The sequence below is a fragment of the Blennius ocellaris genome (genome assembly GCF_963422515.1).
Source record: "Blennius ocellaris genome assembly, chromosome: 14".
NCBI lineage: Eukaryota > Metazoa > Chordata > Actinopteri > Blenniiformes > Blenniidae > Blennius > Blennius ocellaris.
Genome location: NC_137663.1, coordinates 7,763,259 through 7,785,216, shown reverse-complemented (window position 1 = coordinate 7,785,216; position 21,958 = coordinate 7,763,259). Strand labels below are relative to the sequence as shown.

General features: G+C 43.7%; 1 protein-coding gene across 1 annotated transcript; it reads left to right on the top strand.

Annotated features, from left to right (window-relative positions):
- The first annotated feature begins 9,598 nt into the window (after positions 1–9,598).
- ddx46 (DEAD (Asp-Glu-Ala-Asp) box polypeptide 46) lies at positions 9,599–21,359 on the top strand. Its single transcript, XM_080508374.1, has 23 exons — positions 9,599–9,704; positions 9,939–10,103; positions 10,229–10,351; positions 10,605–10,692; positions 10,804–10,972; positions 11,165–11,409; positions 11,532–11,642; positions 11,796–11,961; positions 12,138–12,258; positions 12,410–12,585; positions 12,893–13,014; positions 13,720–13,798; positions 14,661–14,743; positions 14,910–15,074; positions 15,175–15,337; positions 16,816–17,009; positions 17,162–17,299; positions 17,548–17,697; positions 17,785–18,012; positions 18,108–18,326; positions 20,029–20,173; positions 20,651–20,724; positions 20,854–21,359. Exons 1-23 carry the CDS (start codon positions 9,688–9,690, stop codon positions 20,899–20,901), a joined length of 3,189 nt encoding a protein of 1,062 aa, XP_080364500.1. The 5' UTR covers positions 9,599–9,687; the 3' UTR covers positions 20,902–21,359.
- Positions 21,360–21,958: the final 599 nt, after the last annotated feature.

The following is a 21,958-nucleotide window of genomic DNA, read 5'->3' as shown; positions in this document are numbered from 1 at the left end:
GATCACAGAACTATATGAAGGTGTCTCATGCAGCACTTTAAGTGGGATTTCATTGTTTATTTGACTCCCGATACCTGTCATCTTTTAGCTTTTACCAGCGCATCAATATCAGGCGTCACATTCTGAGTGACAGCCAACTTCAGGATGTGATTCAAGTGGCTGTGCGTGAGCCTTGAGCGCAGCTTTGTTTTATTAATGCTCTTTACAGAGAAAACTTGCTCACAAAGATATGTGGTTCCAAACATGGACAACAGCTTTGCAGCGAGGCTGTCAGGCTGGGGGAACCTGGCAAGACGTTATGATAAAATGTGTCCAAGCTGCGGCAGATTTGCCCTTCACATCCGAATCACACTGTAAGTCAATTATTTCAAGTTGGATGTTGACGGGCAGATCAAAAGGATTCACGGTGAATGGCGAGCAAAAGACTTTGAAGTCTTTCTCAAGTTCATCAAGAATCTGAAAACCTTGCTCAAACTCCTGTAACAGTCCCGTTATTTTATCTTTGAAGTGCTTTAAGTCTGCGACACATTGGTTGGCGCACACATGTTCCAGACAGGAAGTGAGCTGCATCACTACCGGCGAGTGGCGTCTCCCACAATGACAGCTTCAACTTAAAATTTTGTATGCTGTCATAATACTGTGTTACAACTTTGTTGCGCCCCTGCAGTTGTTTGTTCAACGTATTCATGTGCTCGGTAACATCCACCAGAAATGCAAGGTCCTGCATCCATTCTCCGGAATGAAATTCTAACACCTGTTTGCCCTTTTCTTCCATGAACAGTTCAATTTCTTCTCGTAAGTCATAGAAACGTCTCAGCACAGCACCTCGGCTTAGCCACCTTACCTCGGTGTGGTATGGCAAGCCATAGATGTGGTCTTTCTCTCTGAGAAGGCTGTCAAACTGACGGTGATTCAGGCTTCTGGATCGGAAGAAATTCACCGTTTGGATGACCACCTTCATGACGTAATCCATTTTTAATGACTTACAACACAAAGCCTCCTGATGCAAAATGCAGTGAAAAGTCAAAAAATCACGTCCTCCATTTGCAGATCGTACTTTCTCTCTGAACTTTGTCACAACACCTGATTTTTCCCCGATCATTGATGGTGCACCATCCGTAGCCAGGCTGACGGCGCGGGACCAGTCCACTCCGACACTGTCGAGGCCTGAAAATATCAGCGGCTGTCGTCAACATCTGTAATGTTCGTGCTTTCATCGATTGCAACTGAAAAGGCAATAAAGGCGTTTACTTTGTTCTTTAACTGGCTGTCCAGATCCACAGAAAGATCGGAATCCTGTCTGCAATAGTGTTTCTTGTCAGGCTGATATTTGCAAAAGTCTGTGGCTTTTCAGGGCACACGATCTCCGCTGCCTTCACCATGCACGTTTTAATGAATTCACCCTCACTGAATGGTTTTGAAGCAACGGCGATGTCGTTAGCAATGATGTAGCTAGCTTCCACCGCAGCGTCACTGACGTCTCGGCTGTGAGTAAAAACACACTGCTGTTTCTTCAGACCCGACAACAGTTCATCCACCTTCTCTTTTCTCCGCCGTCCTTGAAAGTTGTCATATTTGTCGGCATGAAGACTCATATAGTGGTGACGAAGGTTATATTCTTTCAGCACTGCAACATGCTGTGAACACACCAAACATACTGCTTTCCAGTCACTTCTGTGAAAAAATAGGAGGATGACCATTTTTCTTGGAACTCTGCACTCTGCGTCCACGTTTCTCTTTTTTGACAGTGACATATTGGGACAAGGAGGGTGACAAAGCATATAATGCTAAAAGTAGAAGCCGTAATAATTAGGGCGGGCAAAACACAAAGTAGCTCATCCTGATTGGCTGCGCTTGCTTGACCTTGCTTGCTTGACCTTGCTTGCTTGCTCTGCCCCGGAATACACTGGGGGTGTTTGCTTAACACAATTGCTAGTGCACCACCCAGTGGACGCAATTAGAACAGCAGTTTGTTGAAAAATTGCAGCTCCTTTTTATACTTCACATAAACATCTTGCAGGCCGGATCAAACCCGCTTGTGGGCCGGGTCTGGCCCGCGGGCCGTACGTTTGACACCCCTGCTCTATCTCCTTCTCACTCTTTGATTGGTCAGCGTCTCACAGCGCTCCCCCCTGCAGTAATGACATCTACGGTTCCTGATGTGAGTAAAACTCAGCTGGTAAAACGTTGGAGTTACAGCCAACGGATTGTGGAAATGTTCTGGTGTCGATGGCGAAGAGAATATCTTATGGAACTGAGATCTGCACACATCTCCTCTTCAGTAAAAAACCTTCTGACTAAAAGACTGGAGATGTGTTAATCCACGAAGATAAACTGCCAAAGCATCTCTGGAGAATTGGCAGATTCACAGAAGTTTATTTGAGGAGGGATGGAAAAGTTGGCTCATTCCTTGTTATGCTTCCTTCTAGGACGACTTTGAGAAGACCGGTGCAGCTGCTTTACCCTCTTGAACTCTCTTAGTGATGAACTGACTGTAGTCACTCTCATCTGCCGGGAGTGTGTCGCAGCTTTTCTGGTGTTAAAACAAGCGCACCTTTACTAGGGCCTCAGCAGTTCTCAATGGGCTGATTTCCGGCTGGGGGCGTGGCTAAATCTACAAATGTTTGTCATTCATGTTTTCTGTGTCTGTGTGAAAAGAAAATGAAAAAACCCAAATGAAAAAGGAATCCTCGTCTGATTGTCTTCATTGAGAATTTGAGATATAGAAGTTCTGTCATGCAACACCCCTTCCCTTCAGTGTTCCTTCACATGCTCAGACCAAACTCTCAGGCTGACTCATCTGTCACTACGTTGTTTGGTGTGTCTGGAGACGTCAATAAAAAACTCCTGACAGAAAGACTTAGTTTAACCACTTTATTTTAGTGGACCGGAAGGTTTTTTTATTCTGGCCATTCGATCGTTAGGTTAAAGATGATCTCAGGTTCAACTCCTTCCTCTGTTTCAACATTTTCCTCCTCGAACTCCAGTTCAACTTCGTACCTGTGAACACAAAAGAAAAAGTGTTACTCCCAGGCACAGACACGTTTCTTGTTTTCAGAGGTTCACAGTTGTTTAGTTCCTGGTGTCATACAGAAGGTGGAGGAACCGTTAGACAGAGGAGAGGCTTCAGCTCTCTTTCACCCGACTGCTAACTACATTGAAAGTGAGGCCGGCCTCTAGGTGTCACCACCCTGTTGCATTGTGGGTTAGTCCCACACACTCACCAGCTCAAGAGGCCCACAGGTCACATGACCTGGATGGTGAAATCACATGACTGACAATGTGCCAGTGTGGCGTCGCCACGGTGACATAAAAACCTTTAAAACGACTATATAACTAGTAATGAGGTGTGTAAATACTCCAGTTTACTATATGTGAGACAATCCCACATCAGGAGGATTCTCAGTATGGACACTGATTGCAGAGGCTTCAGTATAGAAAGAAAATCTAAATAGAGTAGCAATTGTCACAATATCCTCAGAAATGTATTTACTAAAAGCCACATTTATTATGTTTGTCTGTTTAACTGTGTGCTAAAGAAAAGAGAATCAATGCGTCAACATCTTTCTCTGAATATTCACTGGTGTACTTACTCTTGGTTTTCAAGTTCGGGGTCAGGGTCAGGGAAGTCATCCTGGCTGTCCAGGATCTCCTGTAGCTTCTCACCAGCATCTGTCAAAACACAACGAGGCAGACATGAGACAACTTCACACACAGCAGCATAAAGATATTTAAATACCACAAGTTTTTTTCTTCCAGCATCTAAAGACACAGAGTGTCTAAAGCCAGGACTTTTGTCTCAAGTACATTTGTGTAAACATGTTTAATTTTCACTGTGATTTGTGCGAATGAGAAAACAACTGGAGCTGTGCAGTACAACTACCAGCTTCTATGTGAGTAAAGCAGTAGAAGGCAGTGGGCCTATGTTACATCAACATTGTTCCTCATTGAACAACTTTTATAGGACGTTATTTCCCTTAAAGAAACTGTGACAAACCAGATGAACAGAGTTGCACAAAGCTTCATAACAATTTTTCACATGTGTTAATTTGGCATATAATTATTGTTGTATAAAGTATTCAGTCTACATGAGGTTACATAACTTGAACAGTCTAATGACTTTACCCTGGAGTCCATGTTAACAAAGTCAAGTTGTTTTTCTTCAACGTTCACCCAGAAGGTTGTGATCTAAGCTCAGAATCAGTAAATGTAGATGGACTCACCAGGGTCTGAGGCCCTGAAGGGAACTCCCTCTTCTGTGTAGAAGATGATTTCATCCTGGAAGGGAAACACTCAGTGACCGATGTTCACAAACCAGGACAGGAAATATGTGGCTGAATTTACTTCAGTTGAGAAAATGTAGTGAACCAAAGTGGATACTGACCAAAAGGGGGTCGGGCTCGTTGGTGGGGGTGTCTTCAGGGTTGATGTCTTGGTTGTTGTCATGGCCGTTTTCAGGCGTAGCATCACTGGAAGCTGCATCAGAAGTGATCCTGCCCCAGTCACTAAAGCGTAACTTAAGCAGTTGCAGCAGCATCTGCCTCACGTCTCTGAGGAGAAAATGAAGCCAAACATTCAATTTGTGACCAACCTGCTGATTTATATGAGCACTTTCAGTGTAGATATTAAAAAACATCCTCATATCTAATTAAAGTCTTTGATATATATTATGATGCTTTTTGATGATAAAGGATCATCAAAACATGTTTTTATGTTCATGTCTCAAATGGACTTACTGTGAAGACAATCTAAAAGATGAATGAGAAGCTTCAGCATCAATCCACACAGACGACCATAGTGACGGACACACCTGCTGCAATCGGCCTCCACCAGGACCTTTTCCAGGGTGTGGACCAGCTGGGTCATGTGTGGTTTCCCTCTCTCTCTCCACACCTCCTCCATCACGGACCCTGTCGCCTAGAAGGTTCAGACACATTGTGCTTTACTGCCCAACCTTCAACAGTCATACAAACATTTTAAAGACATATTTGAATGAGTTTTTGCACCTTGATCAGCTCCAGAGCACACGTGACGTTGGCGTCCCCTGGACTGGACAGAAGGCTGTGGAGCACATCCTTCAGTCCAGTCAGGAGGATGTCTGCCGAGAATAAGTCCCATTGGAGCTCTTCACCTTAAAATAACATCAATACATGTGTTTTTTCATGGGGTATCTTTTTGTGACTTTTCCCTTCAATATGAATACATGTAATGGGAACGGCTATGTATTTACAGTGGTGGAAAATGTTTTTAGACGCCCTTAAAATTTTACATAATCTCAAATATCATCATGAAACATTTGCAGAAAATATTTTTTTGTCTTTCAAGCAACGCTCTCATGCAGCCACACCTCTTGTAGAGGTGAAAGATGATGACAACAGGCTCACATACACGGGGCAACCCAGGTGTATTCTTACCTCCAGATGCAGGTAAAGATCTCCCAGGAAGCGCACAAAGTTGTGAAACTTCTCCTGAGTGGCCGCGTCTCCTCGGACCGCCACATCTTGGCCCTCGTACTCCAGTCTGCACCTACATCAAAATAATAAAGAGATAACAAACTAAATGTAAACATTTCATGCTGATGAGGGGTGTCATCAGTCAAAGGTTCTTCTCTGAATTCAAGATAAGCACAGATCAAATCATTAAATTGAACGTACCTTTTCAGGAGCAGCTGCCTGAAGGTCCCGCTTGGTGGACTGAAGGTGAGGTGACGGGACAGGTGGTTGCACAGCTGTGCTCCAGTGGTGGAGAAGCTGGCAGTGCCAGTACACTGCAATTACAACAACAAAACAACTTTAATAAAAAACGATGAGACCTTGGATGTTTCTGTCGGAGGTGACAGTGGTCCAAAAAGGTTTTAAAGGAGGAGCAAGTGTCTCCCAACATGTGCGTAAATCAGCTCCACCACCTCCTCCAACAACTCCTCCGTGGTGACAAACCCGTTGAGGATGGATGTTAATTCCTCGATGTCGGAGTTGAAGGAGGGGGACGAGGACCTGAGGTGTCCCAGGTAGGAGACGACGATGTCGATGACTGGTGGTCATCTTCATCGTCATCGTCAGACGACTCCTAACACACAAGAAGGACAAGAACATAGAGATTGAAATAAAATAAAATAAAATACAGCATGAACAACAGAAATGACTACTGTGTAAGTGTTAAAGAAAAAATTAAGAAAAACAGTGTATATATTCTTACATCACTGAGACTCCCCCCACAGGGGACAAACTCTGGAGCATTAGCCGAGAGACTGAACGATGCAGTGGAATGTTCAGCCTGCTGCTCCGTCTCCTGCTCGGCCTCCTGCACATCAACAAATAAACAAACCCAAAATACAAGATTAAGCAGAAATAAGGACAATAATACTGGTCTAAATTCTGCCTCGACCTAACATACTTGTCATAAGTTGTATTTCCAGGTATTTATTAAGATTCTAAATGCCACTTACCCAGTACAGAGAGGGCTCCGGGCCCCAGTACTGAGGCCCCCAGTCCAGAGTGGGTTGTAAGACCTATTCCTGAGGCTGGGGGATCCAGTACTGAGGCCCCCAGTCCAGAATGGGATGTGGGACCCAGTACACAGGGACGTAGTACTCGGGCGCCATGTCCTGGACAAACTGTGGCTCTTCGAAAGAAAAAGTCCACTGAGTCGTCATCGTCGAATCGCTGATTGTGATAAAGGAGAGTACTGGAGGGCCGTTTTCTTCGCTCGAGGGCAGACAGGGATGAAGTGACAATAGGCTGTAGGTGTGTTTTTGACTCACTTCTCCTCAGTTTGAGACAGCGGTCCAGCTGTCATCTGGACAGTCTAAGGGAAAAACAGCCGAAAAAAATAGTCTAAAATATGTGTATAATGTCCATCACTACTATCGCCAAATTGCCATCAAATAACCACAACAATCACAGACTACAAGCTCTGGTCGAGCTGCATAAGCTACATACACTAGCAGCAAGACAAGTGTGACAATAGACTTATGGAACTAGTGATATATTTAGGTTTATTTTCAGTATCTACCTATAAATTTCTATGTGGTCTGTCTTCTTCTGTGTTTTTGGTGAGTCACAGCGCTCATAAAGGCCTGACATGTGCACTACATGTCCTGAAGCCTCGTGTTGAGCCGTGTTCATATTGAGGTGTGGACAGAATATTATTTTGAGAAGGCTGGGGAGAAAAAAGACGGTTTTATTCGTCATGTGGATGTGGCCTTAGACACCCAATCTCAGCCGCAATCCATGAGCTGGAGGGCTTTATAACAGGAAGATAATATATCCAAATAGTTTACATGTGTTTACTGTGAAGGGTCTTTGGGAAGAGCAAAGGCGATAAAGGTGATGATGACAAGCCGTCGCCTTGAACACTCTTCCTTCCTGTCTGGCATCATGAAAGAAGCTCTTCAGTCATGTTAAAAATTAAAAAAAATAACAACACACTCCATCCACCATGTCACCCTGAGGGAAATGGAGCAGTCCTCGGTGTGGTTGCAGCTCCCGGAGTGGTTGTTTTGCATTTCTTCTCCTTAAATTTCCTCTCATGATAACCTCAGTGTGAAAATAAAACTCAGCTTTAATTGTAGAAAAAGAACTGCAGGTTAATAACAATATTTCTGTTAAAAGGAGAGATGAAATTAATTTGGGCCAGAGAGAGAGAGAGAGAGAGAGAGAGAGAGAGTCTGTGCTTCTTTAAGTCTGATTCATCTTTCTTTTATGAAACATTTACACAGCAGAGGGGCTGGTGATTTTGACTTGGGTGCTAAAACATGGCAGATTTGCCAGCTGTCATTCGGAGAGAGAGAGAGAGAGAGACGGATGTGGTTCTATAATTAAACATTTAGGTTAGTTGATTGTTTGTGTTCATGTGATTTTATTGGCCTGTATATTTAGCAAAAGGTGCTTTAAAAACAGAAGTATTCTGTGACATCTTTGTCTCTGTGTTGCCGCTGGAACAACACACAGCCTGTGTTCCAGGACCTCATGATTTACAAATGAAGCTCTGTTAATAACATCAAAAAAGGCAAATAGCTCTATTGAAATTCAGCGTATCAATATTTGAATCCCACTGTGATACATTTTTTTGTCATCCAGACTTGAACAAGCACTCGATCGAGCGCAGACCTTTGCCAACGTCACATTTGTCACCATGGAAACCAATAGATTACAACGTTTTTTGATCCACCACATCACTCCATCCATCTTTTGTCATGGCCGTTTGAATTGCTTCATGTTTTCATTGTTTCACACTGATTTTACCATTTCTGTGACCCCCCATGACCTTTGATCCCCAACCGCGAACCATGGGAATGATATCACTGCATCATGTGGTATAATAGAGGATGGGAAACTAAAACGGAAAATTTTAGCTTTAGTTTGAGAGTAATCGAATGAAAACAGAACTTACTATGATGAAAATAAGTTTTTGACCTTTTTTTGATGTATGATCTTAACCTTTGACCCATATGCACTTTTGCCTTTTTTTTAACCAAATCACACAAAGCATAGCAAACACATTATTCTTTCACCCTCACCGTACGCCTGTACAAAGGAGAGGACAGAGAGAGGTGTTAATAGGGTAGAAGTTTCTTTCATGCATGCATACATGTCTTCAAAGTTCTGTTTGTGTGTGTATATATATATATACATATATATATATATATCCCATATATATATATATATATCCCATATATATATTAGATCCCATAATTTAATCAACTGGTCCTTTGATAATAACAAATCATCTCAAAAGATTTCATGCAATTTGGGTGAGTAGTTTATTTTTTCTTTCAAAAAGGTGGTCAAATCCATCCATACTTGCATACAAACCAATAAATAAGTACACACAGCCAAAAACAACCTTCGCCCCTACTTTCGTTGGTGAAGGTAAAAATGCAGAAGTTACCAAATACAGTCACTTGGATGTCAGCGGGTTAAGCAGTAGTTCAAATAATCAAGTCAATAAGGCAAAAGTTACAGTACTGGTTAAACTTTTTTAAATTAAAGTAAAAAGGTACAAGTAACGATTAATTTTGAACATTAGTCTCTCTCCCTCTCTCTCTCTCTTGCTCTCTCTCTCTCTCTCTCTCTCTCTCACGCACAAGCATGCGCACACACACTGGGATTCAATTGTCATATTTGAGTCAAAAATGTTATCTTCTAAAGTAAAACAATATTGTATCCTGGAGAGTCATTATATAAAATGTGGTGATATGATCTCACAGTAACACTCCATTACAGCGCCCATAATTCCAGTTAATCCATAAGATTTGACAAAATGAACACTGGGACACACCATTTAATTGTCTGTACACATATATTTTGTTTCTTTTCCTTTTCAATAATTTTGGAAATCTTTAGCATTCAATTCATTTACACAGCAAAAGTTGAATTTACTGAATATAATGGTATTTTTATCCATGTGGTATTATTATTTATTTAAAATGCTGAAAAAACATGTTTTTTTTCTGCATTTGAAACGAACAATCTTCACTTTCACCACCTGTGGCCATATGTTCTATGGCCTTCTGGAATGCATTTCGACTTCCCGCCGCCAGGTGACGCTCTGGTTTCACCCCACGGGTTCGTGACGTGTCACGTGACCGTCGCAGAGTTCCTACGTACAACTTGAACGACATAAACATCCATTGGAGTCATTTTAATCTGGGAATAATTTCACTTCTCTAAACTCCGTGGAGCCACAATGGGACGCGAGTCAAGGTATGTCCGTATTTGTGAGGTCAGTTTGACCTTCTTCTCCTCGATAGACTGGACTTAAACGTCCTGCTGCTCTTAAGAAACTGCTTTCACTTCACAGGCTAATGTTAGCATGTGAGCTAACGAGGCGTTCAACACGCGTCAGCCTGCAGGAGCTCCATGCAGGAGGAGCGAAACATCGACTCGGCATTTTTCATGTGCAGTTATTAGTCAATTAATGCGCTCTTTGTTTCTCAGACATTACAGGAAACGTTCCGCGTCTCGCGGCCGCTCGGGGAGTCGGTCCAAGAGTCGCTCCCCGGACAAACGCTCCAAAAAAGATGACCGAGACCGAAACAGGAGGGAGAGGTCCCGGAGCCGGGATCGACGCAGGTCCCGGTCCAGAGACAGGAAACGAGCCAGGTGGGCTACCCAGAGAAACCCCTTCTACACGGGCTTAACACAGAGAACCCCAGGTTTTTTTTTTTTTTTTTTCCAGAACACCACAGATCTGTGTCTTATCGTGCGATTTGCTCACCTTTGCCCAGGCGCTCCAGGAGCAGAGAAAGGAGGAGATCCAGGAGTCGAGACAGGAGGAGGTCGGGAAGCCGGAGCCGAGCGCGCAGGTCCCGATCTGGAAGTGCCAGCAAAAGCAGGAGGACGGATGAAAAGTGAGACTTTATGAGTGAACGAGAATTCACCCCATCCTTGAATGCTGGTTTTAAAGTGTATTTATCGCATAAGCACATTAGTTGATATTGACTAAGGTTTGGTGTAAACTGTAAACAAGGGACAGCTGAACCATGGCACAGGCTGGATATACACCCAGGGCTGTGGGACCATGCACTAATCGGTGTATTTTTTTTTTTTGTTATAATAACTAATTACTGGTTTATTTTATTTGTCTTCTAATCATTCCCTTAGGCCGAGGAGCAAAGAGAAAGACAGCGTTGATCCTGTGTCCGAGAAGAAAAAGGTTAAAGAGGAAAAGGAAGATGAGAAGGTTGAGGACGTAAGTCGCAAATATTCTTTCTCCCCTTGCCACAGTTCTGGTGTTCTGCCGTGATGATGACGAGACAAACAGAGGGAGACTGTTTTCAATGTTTCTCTTGTTCCCCTGCAGCAAGACTTTGATCAAAACAAGCTGGAGGAGGAGATGAGGAAGAGGAAGGAGCGAGTTGAAAAATGGAGAGAAGAGCAGCGAAAGAAGGCGATCGAAAACATCGGAGAGATCAAAAAAGAGCTGGAGGAAATGAAACAGGGCAAGAAATGGAGCCTGGAGGATGATGAAGGTGAGGAAGCGTCAGTGATGGCACAAACACTTCTAGCACATCGGGGCTGTTTTAATTGTTAATGTCCGTAATAAATATTATTTATTTAGCGTTTGCGATATCGGCCGACTGACGTTTTGTTCCCTAACTGGTAATATAAACAGGCATGAAGTGTTATTTCTACTTGGTCTTGAAATAATGTGTTTATTTCAGATGATGATGAGGAGGGCTCGGCCGTAATGGACGCCGACGACGACGAAGATGTGGATGGAAAGGGGGAGGTTAAAGACAAGGACATAAAGGAGGAGGAGAAAGACGACGAGGAGGAGAAGGAGAAGGAGGAGCCCATGGAGCCGCAGAGCGAGACCGATGACGTGGATCCTCTGGACGCCTACATGGAAGAGGTCAAACAGGAGGTGAAGAAGTTCAACATGGGCGCCATGAAGGGAAATGACAAGGTGAGAACGAGTGGAAAGCCTTTCGGCCAGTAAACTGATAGTGGCGGCAGTGTACATGTTCATATTGACTATTTTATTTCCTGTGTTCGCTTTTAATGTTTGTTTGATTTTGTTTGAATCAGAAAGGAGCAATGACCGTAACCAAAGTGGTGACCGTTGTTAAAACCAAGAAAGGACCGAACACGCACAAAAAGAAGGGTGAACTGATGGAGAATGACCAAGATGCCATGGAGGTGCGACTCTGAGTACCTGCTTCAGTGATGAAATCAAATGTTAACTCTGCACTTGTAAAATGCTCTCAATTTGTTCCCCCCGTCTTGAAATCAATGCATTTAAGGCGTAATTTAAACAGCTTCCCTCTAAATAATCTGTGATGTGTTTGGCAGTACTCATCCGAGGAGGAGGAGGTGGATCTGCAGACCGCTCTGACGGGCTACCAAACAAAACAGAGGAAAGTCCTGGAGCCTGTCGACCACGGGAAGATCCAGTACGAGTCGTACCGCAAAAACTTCTACGTGGAAGTGCCCGAGCTGGCCAGGATGTCCGCAGAAGGTGCGTGAGCGCGACACAAAAGATCTCCGCTCCACTTTGAATAAAGGGGTTTTAGTCATGCTGTGCAGCAACGCGTGTAACTATAAGTTACTACTGTGAACGTTTACAGTAAAACTGCTACTTGTCTCTGTAATCTTCCACTAAACATGACATTTTTTCACTTTTGACAACTGTAGAAGTCAGTTCGTACAGGCTGGAGCTGGAGGGCATTACAGTGAAGGGGAAGGGCTGCCCCAAACCCATCAAGGCCTGGGTGCAGTGTGGGGTGTCCATGAAGATCCTCAGTGCCCTGAAGAGGTGAGCTTGACTCGTGCCGACTGCAGACATGAAAGATAGTTTAGTTTTAGTGTAAGTATGAGGCAGTTGACTTGTATTGGATAAAAGCTGTGTACCACAACTGGTCTGATGGAAAACCCACGGTGACGTCGAATGTTGTGACTGCGTCCAGGCACAGCTATGAGAAGCCCACACCGATCCAGGCGCAGGCCATCCCTGCCATCATGTCGGGTCGAGACCTCATCGGCATCGCCAAGACGGGAAGTGGAAAAACCATCGCCTTCCTTCTCCCAATGTTCCGACACATCATGGACCAGAGGCCCCTGGAGGAGTCCGAGGGCCCCCTCTGTAAGGAAGAGATGGTTTTTCCTTCTTTATTTAGACATTACCTCAACTACTGGCAAAATGTTGTTTTTATGCTTGTTGACCAAAATCAAAAAAGTAAAAACACTATTTGTTCAATTAGTCAATGTCAAATGAAAATGAAACTTTTATTTATTTTTATTTTTTTAACACACTGACTGCTGAACCCATTTGTAATCTTTATAATACCAAAAAAAAATCATTGAAGGATATGTTACTTCTGTGAAATACTCTTAGTAAAACGTCATGCTGCAAACTGAGACGGCCAATATTTCTTCTGTCCTCCCTGCAGCCGTCATCATGACTCCGACCAGAGAGCTGGCTCTGCAGATCACAAAGGAGTGTAAGAAGTTTTCCAAGCCACTGGGGCTCCGGGTGGTGTGTGTGTATGGAGGCACTGGTATCAGTGAACAGGTAAACTGCACACATTGAAGTTGTGTTTGCATGCTTTGTTGAGCTTGTAAAACTGGACACAATGTCTCTCGCTTATAAGCAGATGATGTGTTTCGAACACCTTCCATTGTTTATAGGCCATTGTTTCTACTGCCAGGGAGTTGCACTGATCCATCAGCAGCCGGAAACACACAAAAAGATTTTATTCCTGTTTTGTGGACATTTAATATCACCACAGCTGCTACTTTATGTATAATGTCAACATTATGGTTGACTACAACCATCAAGTACCATCACCAAGACATTTCTAAACCGAAATGGTATTTTAAATGAAAGTATATTGGCAAACATGAACTTGACTAAACCGTCTTTTACTCAAAAAGTTAGTCATTTTTATTGTTCCTAAAGTTCTAATCTTAATCAAGCTATTACATTTAAAAGAGTAATTGAATCTGCAGTCAAAGCGGAAGGATTGAGGGAAGATGGGAAGGAGGCCTTGTGTGGATATTGACACGTAGGTGAATCTGTATGCAGGTGTGAGGGAAAGGGTGAGTGTGTTCATGTACAGGTTGGGAGGTGTGTTGTCAGGCAGAAGGGCGTGTTAGGATTTCATGAGAAACTAGACGAGTGTAATGAAAAGCATCTCCCGAAGTTGTGTGTCACGTCTGTATATCCAATATAAAAAAAAAAAGAGAAGAATAATTGCATCTGACCGTTACGTTTTAGATCGCTGAGCTGAAGCGAGGAGCCGAGATCATCGTGTGCACGCCAGGAAGAATGATTGACATGTTGGGGGCCAACAGTGGTGAGTTAACCCACAGTAATCGTCTTTGTCGTTTTCACAAGAGCTCTGTCATGACTTTGCCTGGAATTAATGTTGCAGTATGATTAAAGCAGACAATAAACCGGACCCAGTCCCCCTTTACTAAACTCTTGACGTTATTTGATCACTTGTGGGATCAACAAGACAAGTGGTGTGTTTCCTGAAGAACAGGGCCGGTACAGGTAGGTGCATCTGGTGCTGATGTTCCTTCATTCCTGAGCTGGAAATGATCGGATTGATTAATGTGCTTGAGCATGAATGTCGGTCGGTCTCATTTTGTAATTGATCTTAAAACGAGTGACACTAAGCCGTGCCTCTATGTTGCTTCTTGAATACTCTGACCCACTTATCGTGGTCTGTTGGATTAATGATTGAAGACTCTGTTTAGAATTTTAGTGTCTGTGTTTTGGCCAGTGATTGTGTTAAGGGCGGGGGAGGGTGCTTTTGTTTCCACACATGCGAGGTAATCTGTAATATGTTTCCCTTGTAGGTGAAAAGACGCTCGGTCACATAATGCTCGAAGGGGCGTCGTCTCTTGTTTTGTATCTTGAGGCTGTTTTCTGACATTTACAGGTCCCCCATGCCCCTGAGATGGTACGCAAGACCAGAGACGAGCAGAGAAATGAGAAAAAAAGTCTATAAAAATCAAACTGTGGCGAATAGAAAATGTGCAGAATTTTGAATTTCTGTCAGCAATGTCAAGTAGCTTTGTATCCTGAAAAGGTTGTAAAAGTTTGTTAGAGTTGTTAAATGTGTGTTTCTAGAAGTCAGTGTGGTTTTGTAGTGAAATCTTTCTCACAGTTTTCCGATTTCCTCTTGCTCCTTCCTGTATGTTGATTTTCAGGTCGTGTCACTAACCTGCGCAGAGCTACGTATGTGGTGCTGGATGAAGCAGACCGGATGTTTGACATGGGCTTTGAACCACAGGTGGGCGTCTCACAGTTCGTCCGCACTACATTGTGCTTTGTACACAAGTTGGTTTATTAGAGTGTTATGTTTGTAAAACTGCGCGCTAATGTGGATCATCTTAAAACCAGGAGCAAGTGATTAAGGGGCAACAACACTTGACCATGTCGTCTGCATTTTCCACCAGGTGATGCGCATTGTGGACAATGTGAGGCCGGACCGTCAGACGGTCATGTTCTCCGCCACCTTCCCCAGAGCGATGGAGGCCCTGGCTCGGAGGATCCTGGCTAAGCCCATCGAGGTCCAGGTCGGGGGCCGCAGCGTCGTGTGCTCCGACGTGGAGCAACATGTGGTAAACCACCACTTTTAACTTCTGTCTCCACAGAAACGTGTTCCGTTGTTAATTTGTTTTGTCCGGTCTGATATTCTTTTGTGTTCTCTCTGTCCTCCAGCTGGTGATCGACGAGGACAAGAAGTTCCTGAAGCTGCTGGAAATTCTGGGTCACTACCAGGAGAAGGGCTCCGTCATCATCTTCGTGGACAAACAGGAGCACGCAGACGCGTTGCTCAAAGACCTGATGAAAGCCTCGTACCCCTGCATGTCTTTACATGGAGGTACCGGCTCACACACTGAATCTGCTTTTCGAAACTATGACGCTCTACTGGGCCATCAAGTGGACTATTAATGTAAAACGGGCAGAAGGAATATTTCAATGGGGCTTTGGTGCGTGAAGCATTGAATCGACTTAATTAACACAGCCAATGCACAATTAATCATAATCCTTAATCATTGGGGACTTAATGCACTACACATCAACATTTGCATGCTTTATTAGATGAGATCAGCTTGTGAGGCTCACAGACAAAGAAAGATCTCCTTTAGTAGATTGCAGACAAATCCGCATTAAAGTCCCAAATCCCCAAAATTGAAGGGAATGTCCATTGTGTTTTTCTGCTTCTTTATATTCCCTTGAATCAGTTGTGTGATACAGAGAACTGCGAGCCACTAAACGTATAGTGGTAGTACCAAGAGCAAATCAACTCCCTCTCTCACGCGGACACAAAATGGCAAAGTGAAATACATGCACACTTTTCCATATCTGGAATTACAAAAGTGAGGCAAGGCATGGATTTACTCCGTCAACAGGGATAATTTCACCCTCAGCCACACAAATGTGCAGGGACTGTCTGCAAATTGCAAAACCGCTAAAACAGGACAGATTCTACAAACCATTGATCACCATCAAACCAAGCAGCAATACCTAACCAGTCATGATATTAGGTATTGTTGTGGTATCGGTCTTAGTTTGTAGACGGCCCATGCACTCTGGTCACACAGTGGGCTGCTCATAGAAAACAATATTGCTTTGACAACAAGGAGCTTGTAGCATATTGTCTAACTCACACCGATGGGAAAGAGGCGCTATTTGTGTGTCTGACCCTACGTTTCTATAAAACTGCCGGAACTTTACCGAGCTGCTCTCAGCAGGTGTAACTATCTGCTATTAATCCACTAATTAACTCTTTCTTCTTCACATACCTCCACTGTGTGGCTTATCTGAAGTGTCTCTATACCCGAGCTTTTGTTTACTTGCCATTGTATGCTCTAACTAGCCCGACCGGCCAAACATGGCCGAGCATCGGCTGTGGAGTGTGTTAACGCTGTGGCTGGACAGCGCAGAGGATTCTGGTCGTTACTTCCCGGGGCTTTGTTTCTATGTTTAGCGTAGTTATACCAAATGTTTCTGTATTTCTGTTCATTTATGGTCCCTTTATTGTTCGCCCATCGTTATCTTGTTCATGCAGGTTTTGTGTTGACCTGTGTAGCGACGAGAGTGAGAAGGATGTTGCGGCCATCGTGCTGAGTGGTGCATTTAAATACAAAAATCTGAACTCTTGAGTTTCACACGAGAGCTATTAATACTGCAGAGCTGCAGTCCGATGATTTCAGTTATGGATCAAAGAGCCGCGGGTCGGCCACTGCTGAATTACATGATTTTTTCCTGCTCCTTCAATACCATGTACATCGGATATCTGTTGGTGTTATGACATTTTTATCTATTCTCACACTTCTCAAAAATACTGTTTTTCAGGAATTGACCAGTATGACAGGGACAGCATCATAAACGATTTTAAGAACGGAGCTTGCCGTCTGATGGTGGCCACCTCGGTGGCGGCCCGAGGCCTGGACGTCAAGCAGCTGATTCTCGTGATCAACTACAACTGTCCCAACCACTATGAGGACTATGTCCACAGGGCCGGACGTACAGGCAGAGCAGGCAATAAGGTCAGTCACTGAAAAAGAACTCCAAGGAGTTGATTATGCCCCCCCCATCTTAAAGCTGAATTGTGTTCGTCTTGGGGTTCAAACATAATCCTGTATATTTAATAGTATCGGATGGAAAAACCTTAACCACCTGGTGTTGTTTGCGGTCTCAGGGCTTCGCCTACACCTTCATCACAGAGGATCAGGTTCGCTATGCCGGCGACATCATCAAAGCCTTGGAGCTGTCGGGCTCTCCGGTCCCACCTGAACTGGAGCGGCTCTGGGCCTCCTTCAAAGACCAGCAGAAAGCGGTGAGATTTAAAAAAAAAAAAAAGACTTTTTTTTTCCTTTTAAGAAAACGATACCATCGGTCCCAATTTTCAATCTTGAACACTGACATAAGCTCTTTGTTTCTCTTTCTCTTTCTACTTTAGTTAGTTAGCTTCCCATTAAATCTAATTGTGATGCGACATAAACTTTGTGACCAGGTTTAATCTAAACAAACATTGCACTGCTCTCCCCCCCCGCTGTTCTCATTCGGCCTATTTCATCAACGCAGGAGGGCAAGTCCATCAAAAGTAGCAGTGGCTTCTCGGGAAAAGGTTTCAAGTTCGATGAGACGGAGCACGCCCTGGCCAACGAGAGGAAGAAGCTGCAGAAAGCTGCTCTCGGACTGCAGGACTCTGACGATGAGGACGGGGCTCTGGATGTCAGTAGCTTTATTGACCGTTTTTAGTCCCCGAGTGCAGTAACGTAGGCGGTGATTAATTCTGTCCACATTATTTGGACTCTTCAGATCGAAGAGCAAATCGAAAGCATGTTCAACTCCAAGAAGAGGGTGAAGGACCTGTCTGCTCCCGGCTCCGGCTCCGGCTCGGCCGGAGCCGTGGCTGCCGCAGCAGCTGCTCTCGGAGGGCTCCCCGGGTTCGGACCGACGTCTGCAGGGAACATCCAGAAGCTGGAGATGGCCAAGAGGCTGGCACTCAAGATCAACGCTCAGAAGAACCTGGGCGCCGAGGCTCAGGTACAGGCTCGGGGTTTCTAAATGTTTGCTTTAGACAGTCGCTCTTTCATGTGTCGTGTCTCCATGGCGTAAACGTGTGCTTCTCCTCTGTGCAGGACGTGATGCAGCAGGCCACCAACGCCATCCTGCGAGGCGGCACCATCATGACGCCGTCCGTGTCGGCCAAGACCATCGCAGAACAGCTGGCTGAGAAGATCAATGCCAAGCTGAACTACACTCCCGTGGAGAAGCTGGAGGAGGAGCGGCAGGCGGCCGAGCAGGCCGAGACCGTCAAGAGATACGAGGAGGAGCTGGAGATCAACGACTTCCCTCAGGTCAGCAGAACAGAGCCACGCTCAAATATGACTTTGTTCATCTCGGGCACTTTTCACTTTCAGGACATCAAACTCTGATAGCATTATGCATAAAACAATGTTAAAAAATTTAAGACTTCTGTTTTTTGGAGCAGATTTTTACATTGATTCATTAAATATTTATGTTTTTCCGTCCTACATTTTTGTGTTCGGCTGTACTGACCAAACGATCTCAAACTGAAATTCCAATTATTTGGCATAAAGGAAATTATCTTTGTTCCTCAATATGTTCAGATACTTGGGATGTTGAGAACATTGCATTATTGTTTTGCAGCTACTACAGTGGTGACCGTATCTTTGTAATTAGTCTTCCTGGCAGAAGTGGGAGACATGCGTTTCACACCACTGTGTTAAGTCTTGGGAAAAATATCCATTACCGTATTTTCCGCCCTATAAGGCGCACCTAAATACCTAAACTTTTCTCTAAAGCTGCCAGTGCGCCTTAAAGCCCGGTGCACCTTATATATGGAAGATTGCTCTACTTGAGACTGCTATTTGACAGCTGAACAACCAGAAGCTTTTATTTTGACAACTCTAACTTCGCAACGGGATCTTCAGAGCGGACGACACTCCACACAACACCTTCATCACTCATGGTTGCACACCAACATTCTAACAAACCAAAATAAACTAGATGAAATAATTACTCCCTAAACTGGGGAACAAAAACACATAAACACAATCAACACAACACCAAGCCCAACAACAACCCACAATATCCTCCAACAACACAAAACATGAATTTGTCGCCGACAAATTCATTCTGAGCTCCTCAGTGCAGCCGATAGAAACTCCCATAATTCATTGCAGCTGTTTGTGGTGTTTTAAATGCAATTATTGGGGGTTATATTTGGTTTGTGGTGTCGGTAATAATTGTGTTGTGTTGTGTTTTTGTTGCTTAGTTCATGTAGTTTAGTTTATTATTATTATTATTATTATTACCGGTAGTTGTAAGTTGTCAACCAGCAGTGAAGAAGGTTTTGTGTGTAGTGTCCTCCTGGCATAGGCTGCAGGTAGGACTATCAAAATAAAGCGTGTGCACCTCTCTGGGTGTTAGAATCAGTGGAAAATGTAACCTAATGGCTTTGAGCTATAAAGGTTGCTGACCACTGGTCTATTCCATGTGCCTTATAGGGCGGTGCGCCTTATGTATGAACAAAGTTGTAAATTATGTCAATCAATGTAGGTGCGCCTTATAATCTGGTGTGCCTTATAGGGCAGAAAATACGGTACTTTAAAACAGAAAATTCAGAATGCAGGCTGCTTTCTGACATCAGAGGATTGATCTATTAAACTTAAGAACGTTCATATTACTGTACGTGTTGCTCCGTCAATCAATTCGAGAAATCTCAACAAGACATTTCAGTTTAAAGTGATTAATAATCTCATCCAAAAAAATACAGTTTGAGTGGCTTCACTCTCTTGTTTACCTTTTTTGAACAATACTTTACAGTAATCACATGCAGTTAATCTAACATCACCCAGTAATTGTAGTCAAAACTATTTTTCAAACCAAAAATACTTTGAATTCTTTGCATTTCAGACCAGTAGGAAGCTCCAGAAATCAATTAAAATTTGTAGCAAAAAATTAGCAATCTGTGTTTGTACTTTGCAACAAAAAAAAAACCTCCAAACAAAAGCTTTTTTCTGTGTTATCCCCCAGACGGCCAGATGGAAGGTGACCTCTAAAGAAGCTTTGCAGAGGATCGGCGAATACTCTGAAGCCGCCATCACCATCAGAGGAACCTATTTCCCACCAGGCAAAGAGCCCAAAGAGGGAGAGCGCAAGATCTATCTGGCTATTGAGAGTACGTATGAAGAGACGCGTGTCCGTACTTCTGTCGGGAAGCGTTTTGTCATCAGTGATCATCTCCTCATGTCAGCATCCGGTACACTTGGCCTGCGTTCATGGAGAATACAGGCTCTTTGTACTTGACTAAAAAGCAGTAGGATTTTCACACTGCTCTGCTTCCGCGATGTTTTATTCATAGTTCCCCCTGCAATGTTTTGATCAATAAGATCATCGAGCATGTGTGGCGTAATTGAAACTACCAGTGGATTAATCAATAAATGTTCCCGTGGGTGCAGAAGTGTGTGAACTTTGGCTTTTTTTTTTCCTTCGAGGTTTCTTCCTGTGACGGCTTGTATTTCTGAGTGGGAACGTCTTAAACTTGTCAAAGTTAACCCGTATTGAATAGATCTGGACATGAGGAGAAAATGCCAGAGATCATGGCAGGACTGCAACCTCAATGTCTTTTTAAACATCAATTCTGTTTGTTTTCCAGGTGCGAATGAGCTGGCTGTGCAGAAAGCCAAAACAGAGATTACACGCTTAATCAAGGAGGAACTCATTAGATTAGTAAGTTCTCACTGCAACCTGTTAATCATCTCTGACATAATTTTTATTGTTTTTCACAAACTATTCAGTAAATATCGGCATGATCACGGCACTAAGTCATTTCCACCCTTTTTTATTTTTGTCTTTTAGCAAAACTCCTACCAGCCAACGAGCAAGGGCCGATACAAAGTGCTGTAGAGGAGGCTCACAGGAGGACACACCGTCGCCTCTGCAGTTTCATCAGCGCCGTTCAAAATCTTCTTGTGTACATTTTTTAATGTCTTTTAGTTTTTCTTTGTTTTTCCTCCATTCGTTTCCCCCGTGCTCCACTCGCCTTGCCTGTGGTCTTTATACAGTTTTTCTTCAGTCATCAAACCTCTGCAATATTTCTTTAAATAAAGAGACACACTTGCTCTGTTGTTATTTGCATAAGAGAGTCCCGTATGAAACCAGTTTTTACTCCACAATAAAACATGTCACAGTAGAAATGAACTCCAAAACCTGTTGGGATACGTTGTATTTGTACCAACTGCTTATTTTAATTATTCAACAGCCTTTCCTTTGTATATTATTCATTGGTGTTGGGAAGTGTTCAGTAAAAAACTAGATCCTGGATCCATTTCATGACAATAAAGGAAGTTCTTGCAGCTTTATTCCCTCTTGTTTCATGGCAATGAGTATTTATTTTATTTTTTTTAAGGAGTTAAGAGTGAAAACGTGTGGATGTGAAAGTGGTGGAAGAGAAGAACAGCCTCGTCCTCCGTTTGCTGCAGTGCGCATGCTCAGACTGCGCTCCCCGTCTTATTAATTTTTAATGGAAAATGGCTGCGTTTCTTATCCAAACCGCTGGAGCTGCGAATTAAAAGCAAAGCCCCTCCAACTGAGCCCACCTCGCCTCTCTCCTCCGTTTTTTATTTATTTATTTATTTTTTTTTTAAACGCGTTGAAAAAGCGATCCGACGCCGTGATCGTGAAGCGACCTTACCGACGTCCTGCGGTGCGGAGAAACATTTGTGGAAATGGATCGACTCGCGCTTTGAGGGATGAAAGATCATTTTTCTCCTTAACCCTTTCTGCACCCAGATCTGCGAAACAATCGAGGTACAGTAAACCTTCGAGCCAGACCGAAAAAGCTCCCCGGACGCACGCGCCCGCACGCGATATTTGCGCACTTTCCGTGCGTCCTGGAACAAAAAAAACCCCGAGTCTCTCTTTTTTTTTCTCCCCCCCTTAAAGCCTGTTATTTGGGCGAAGT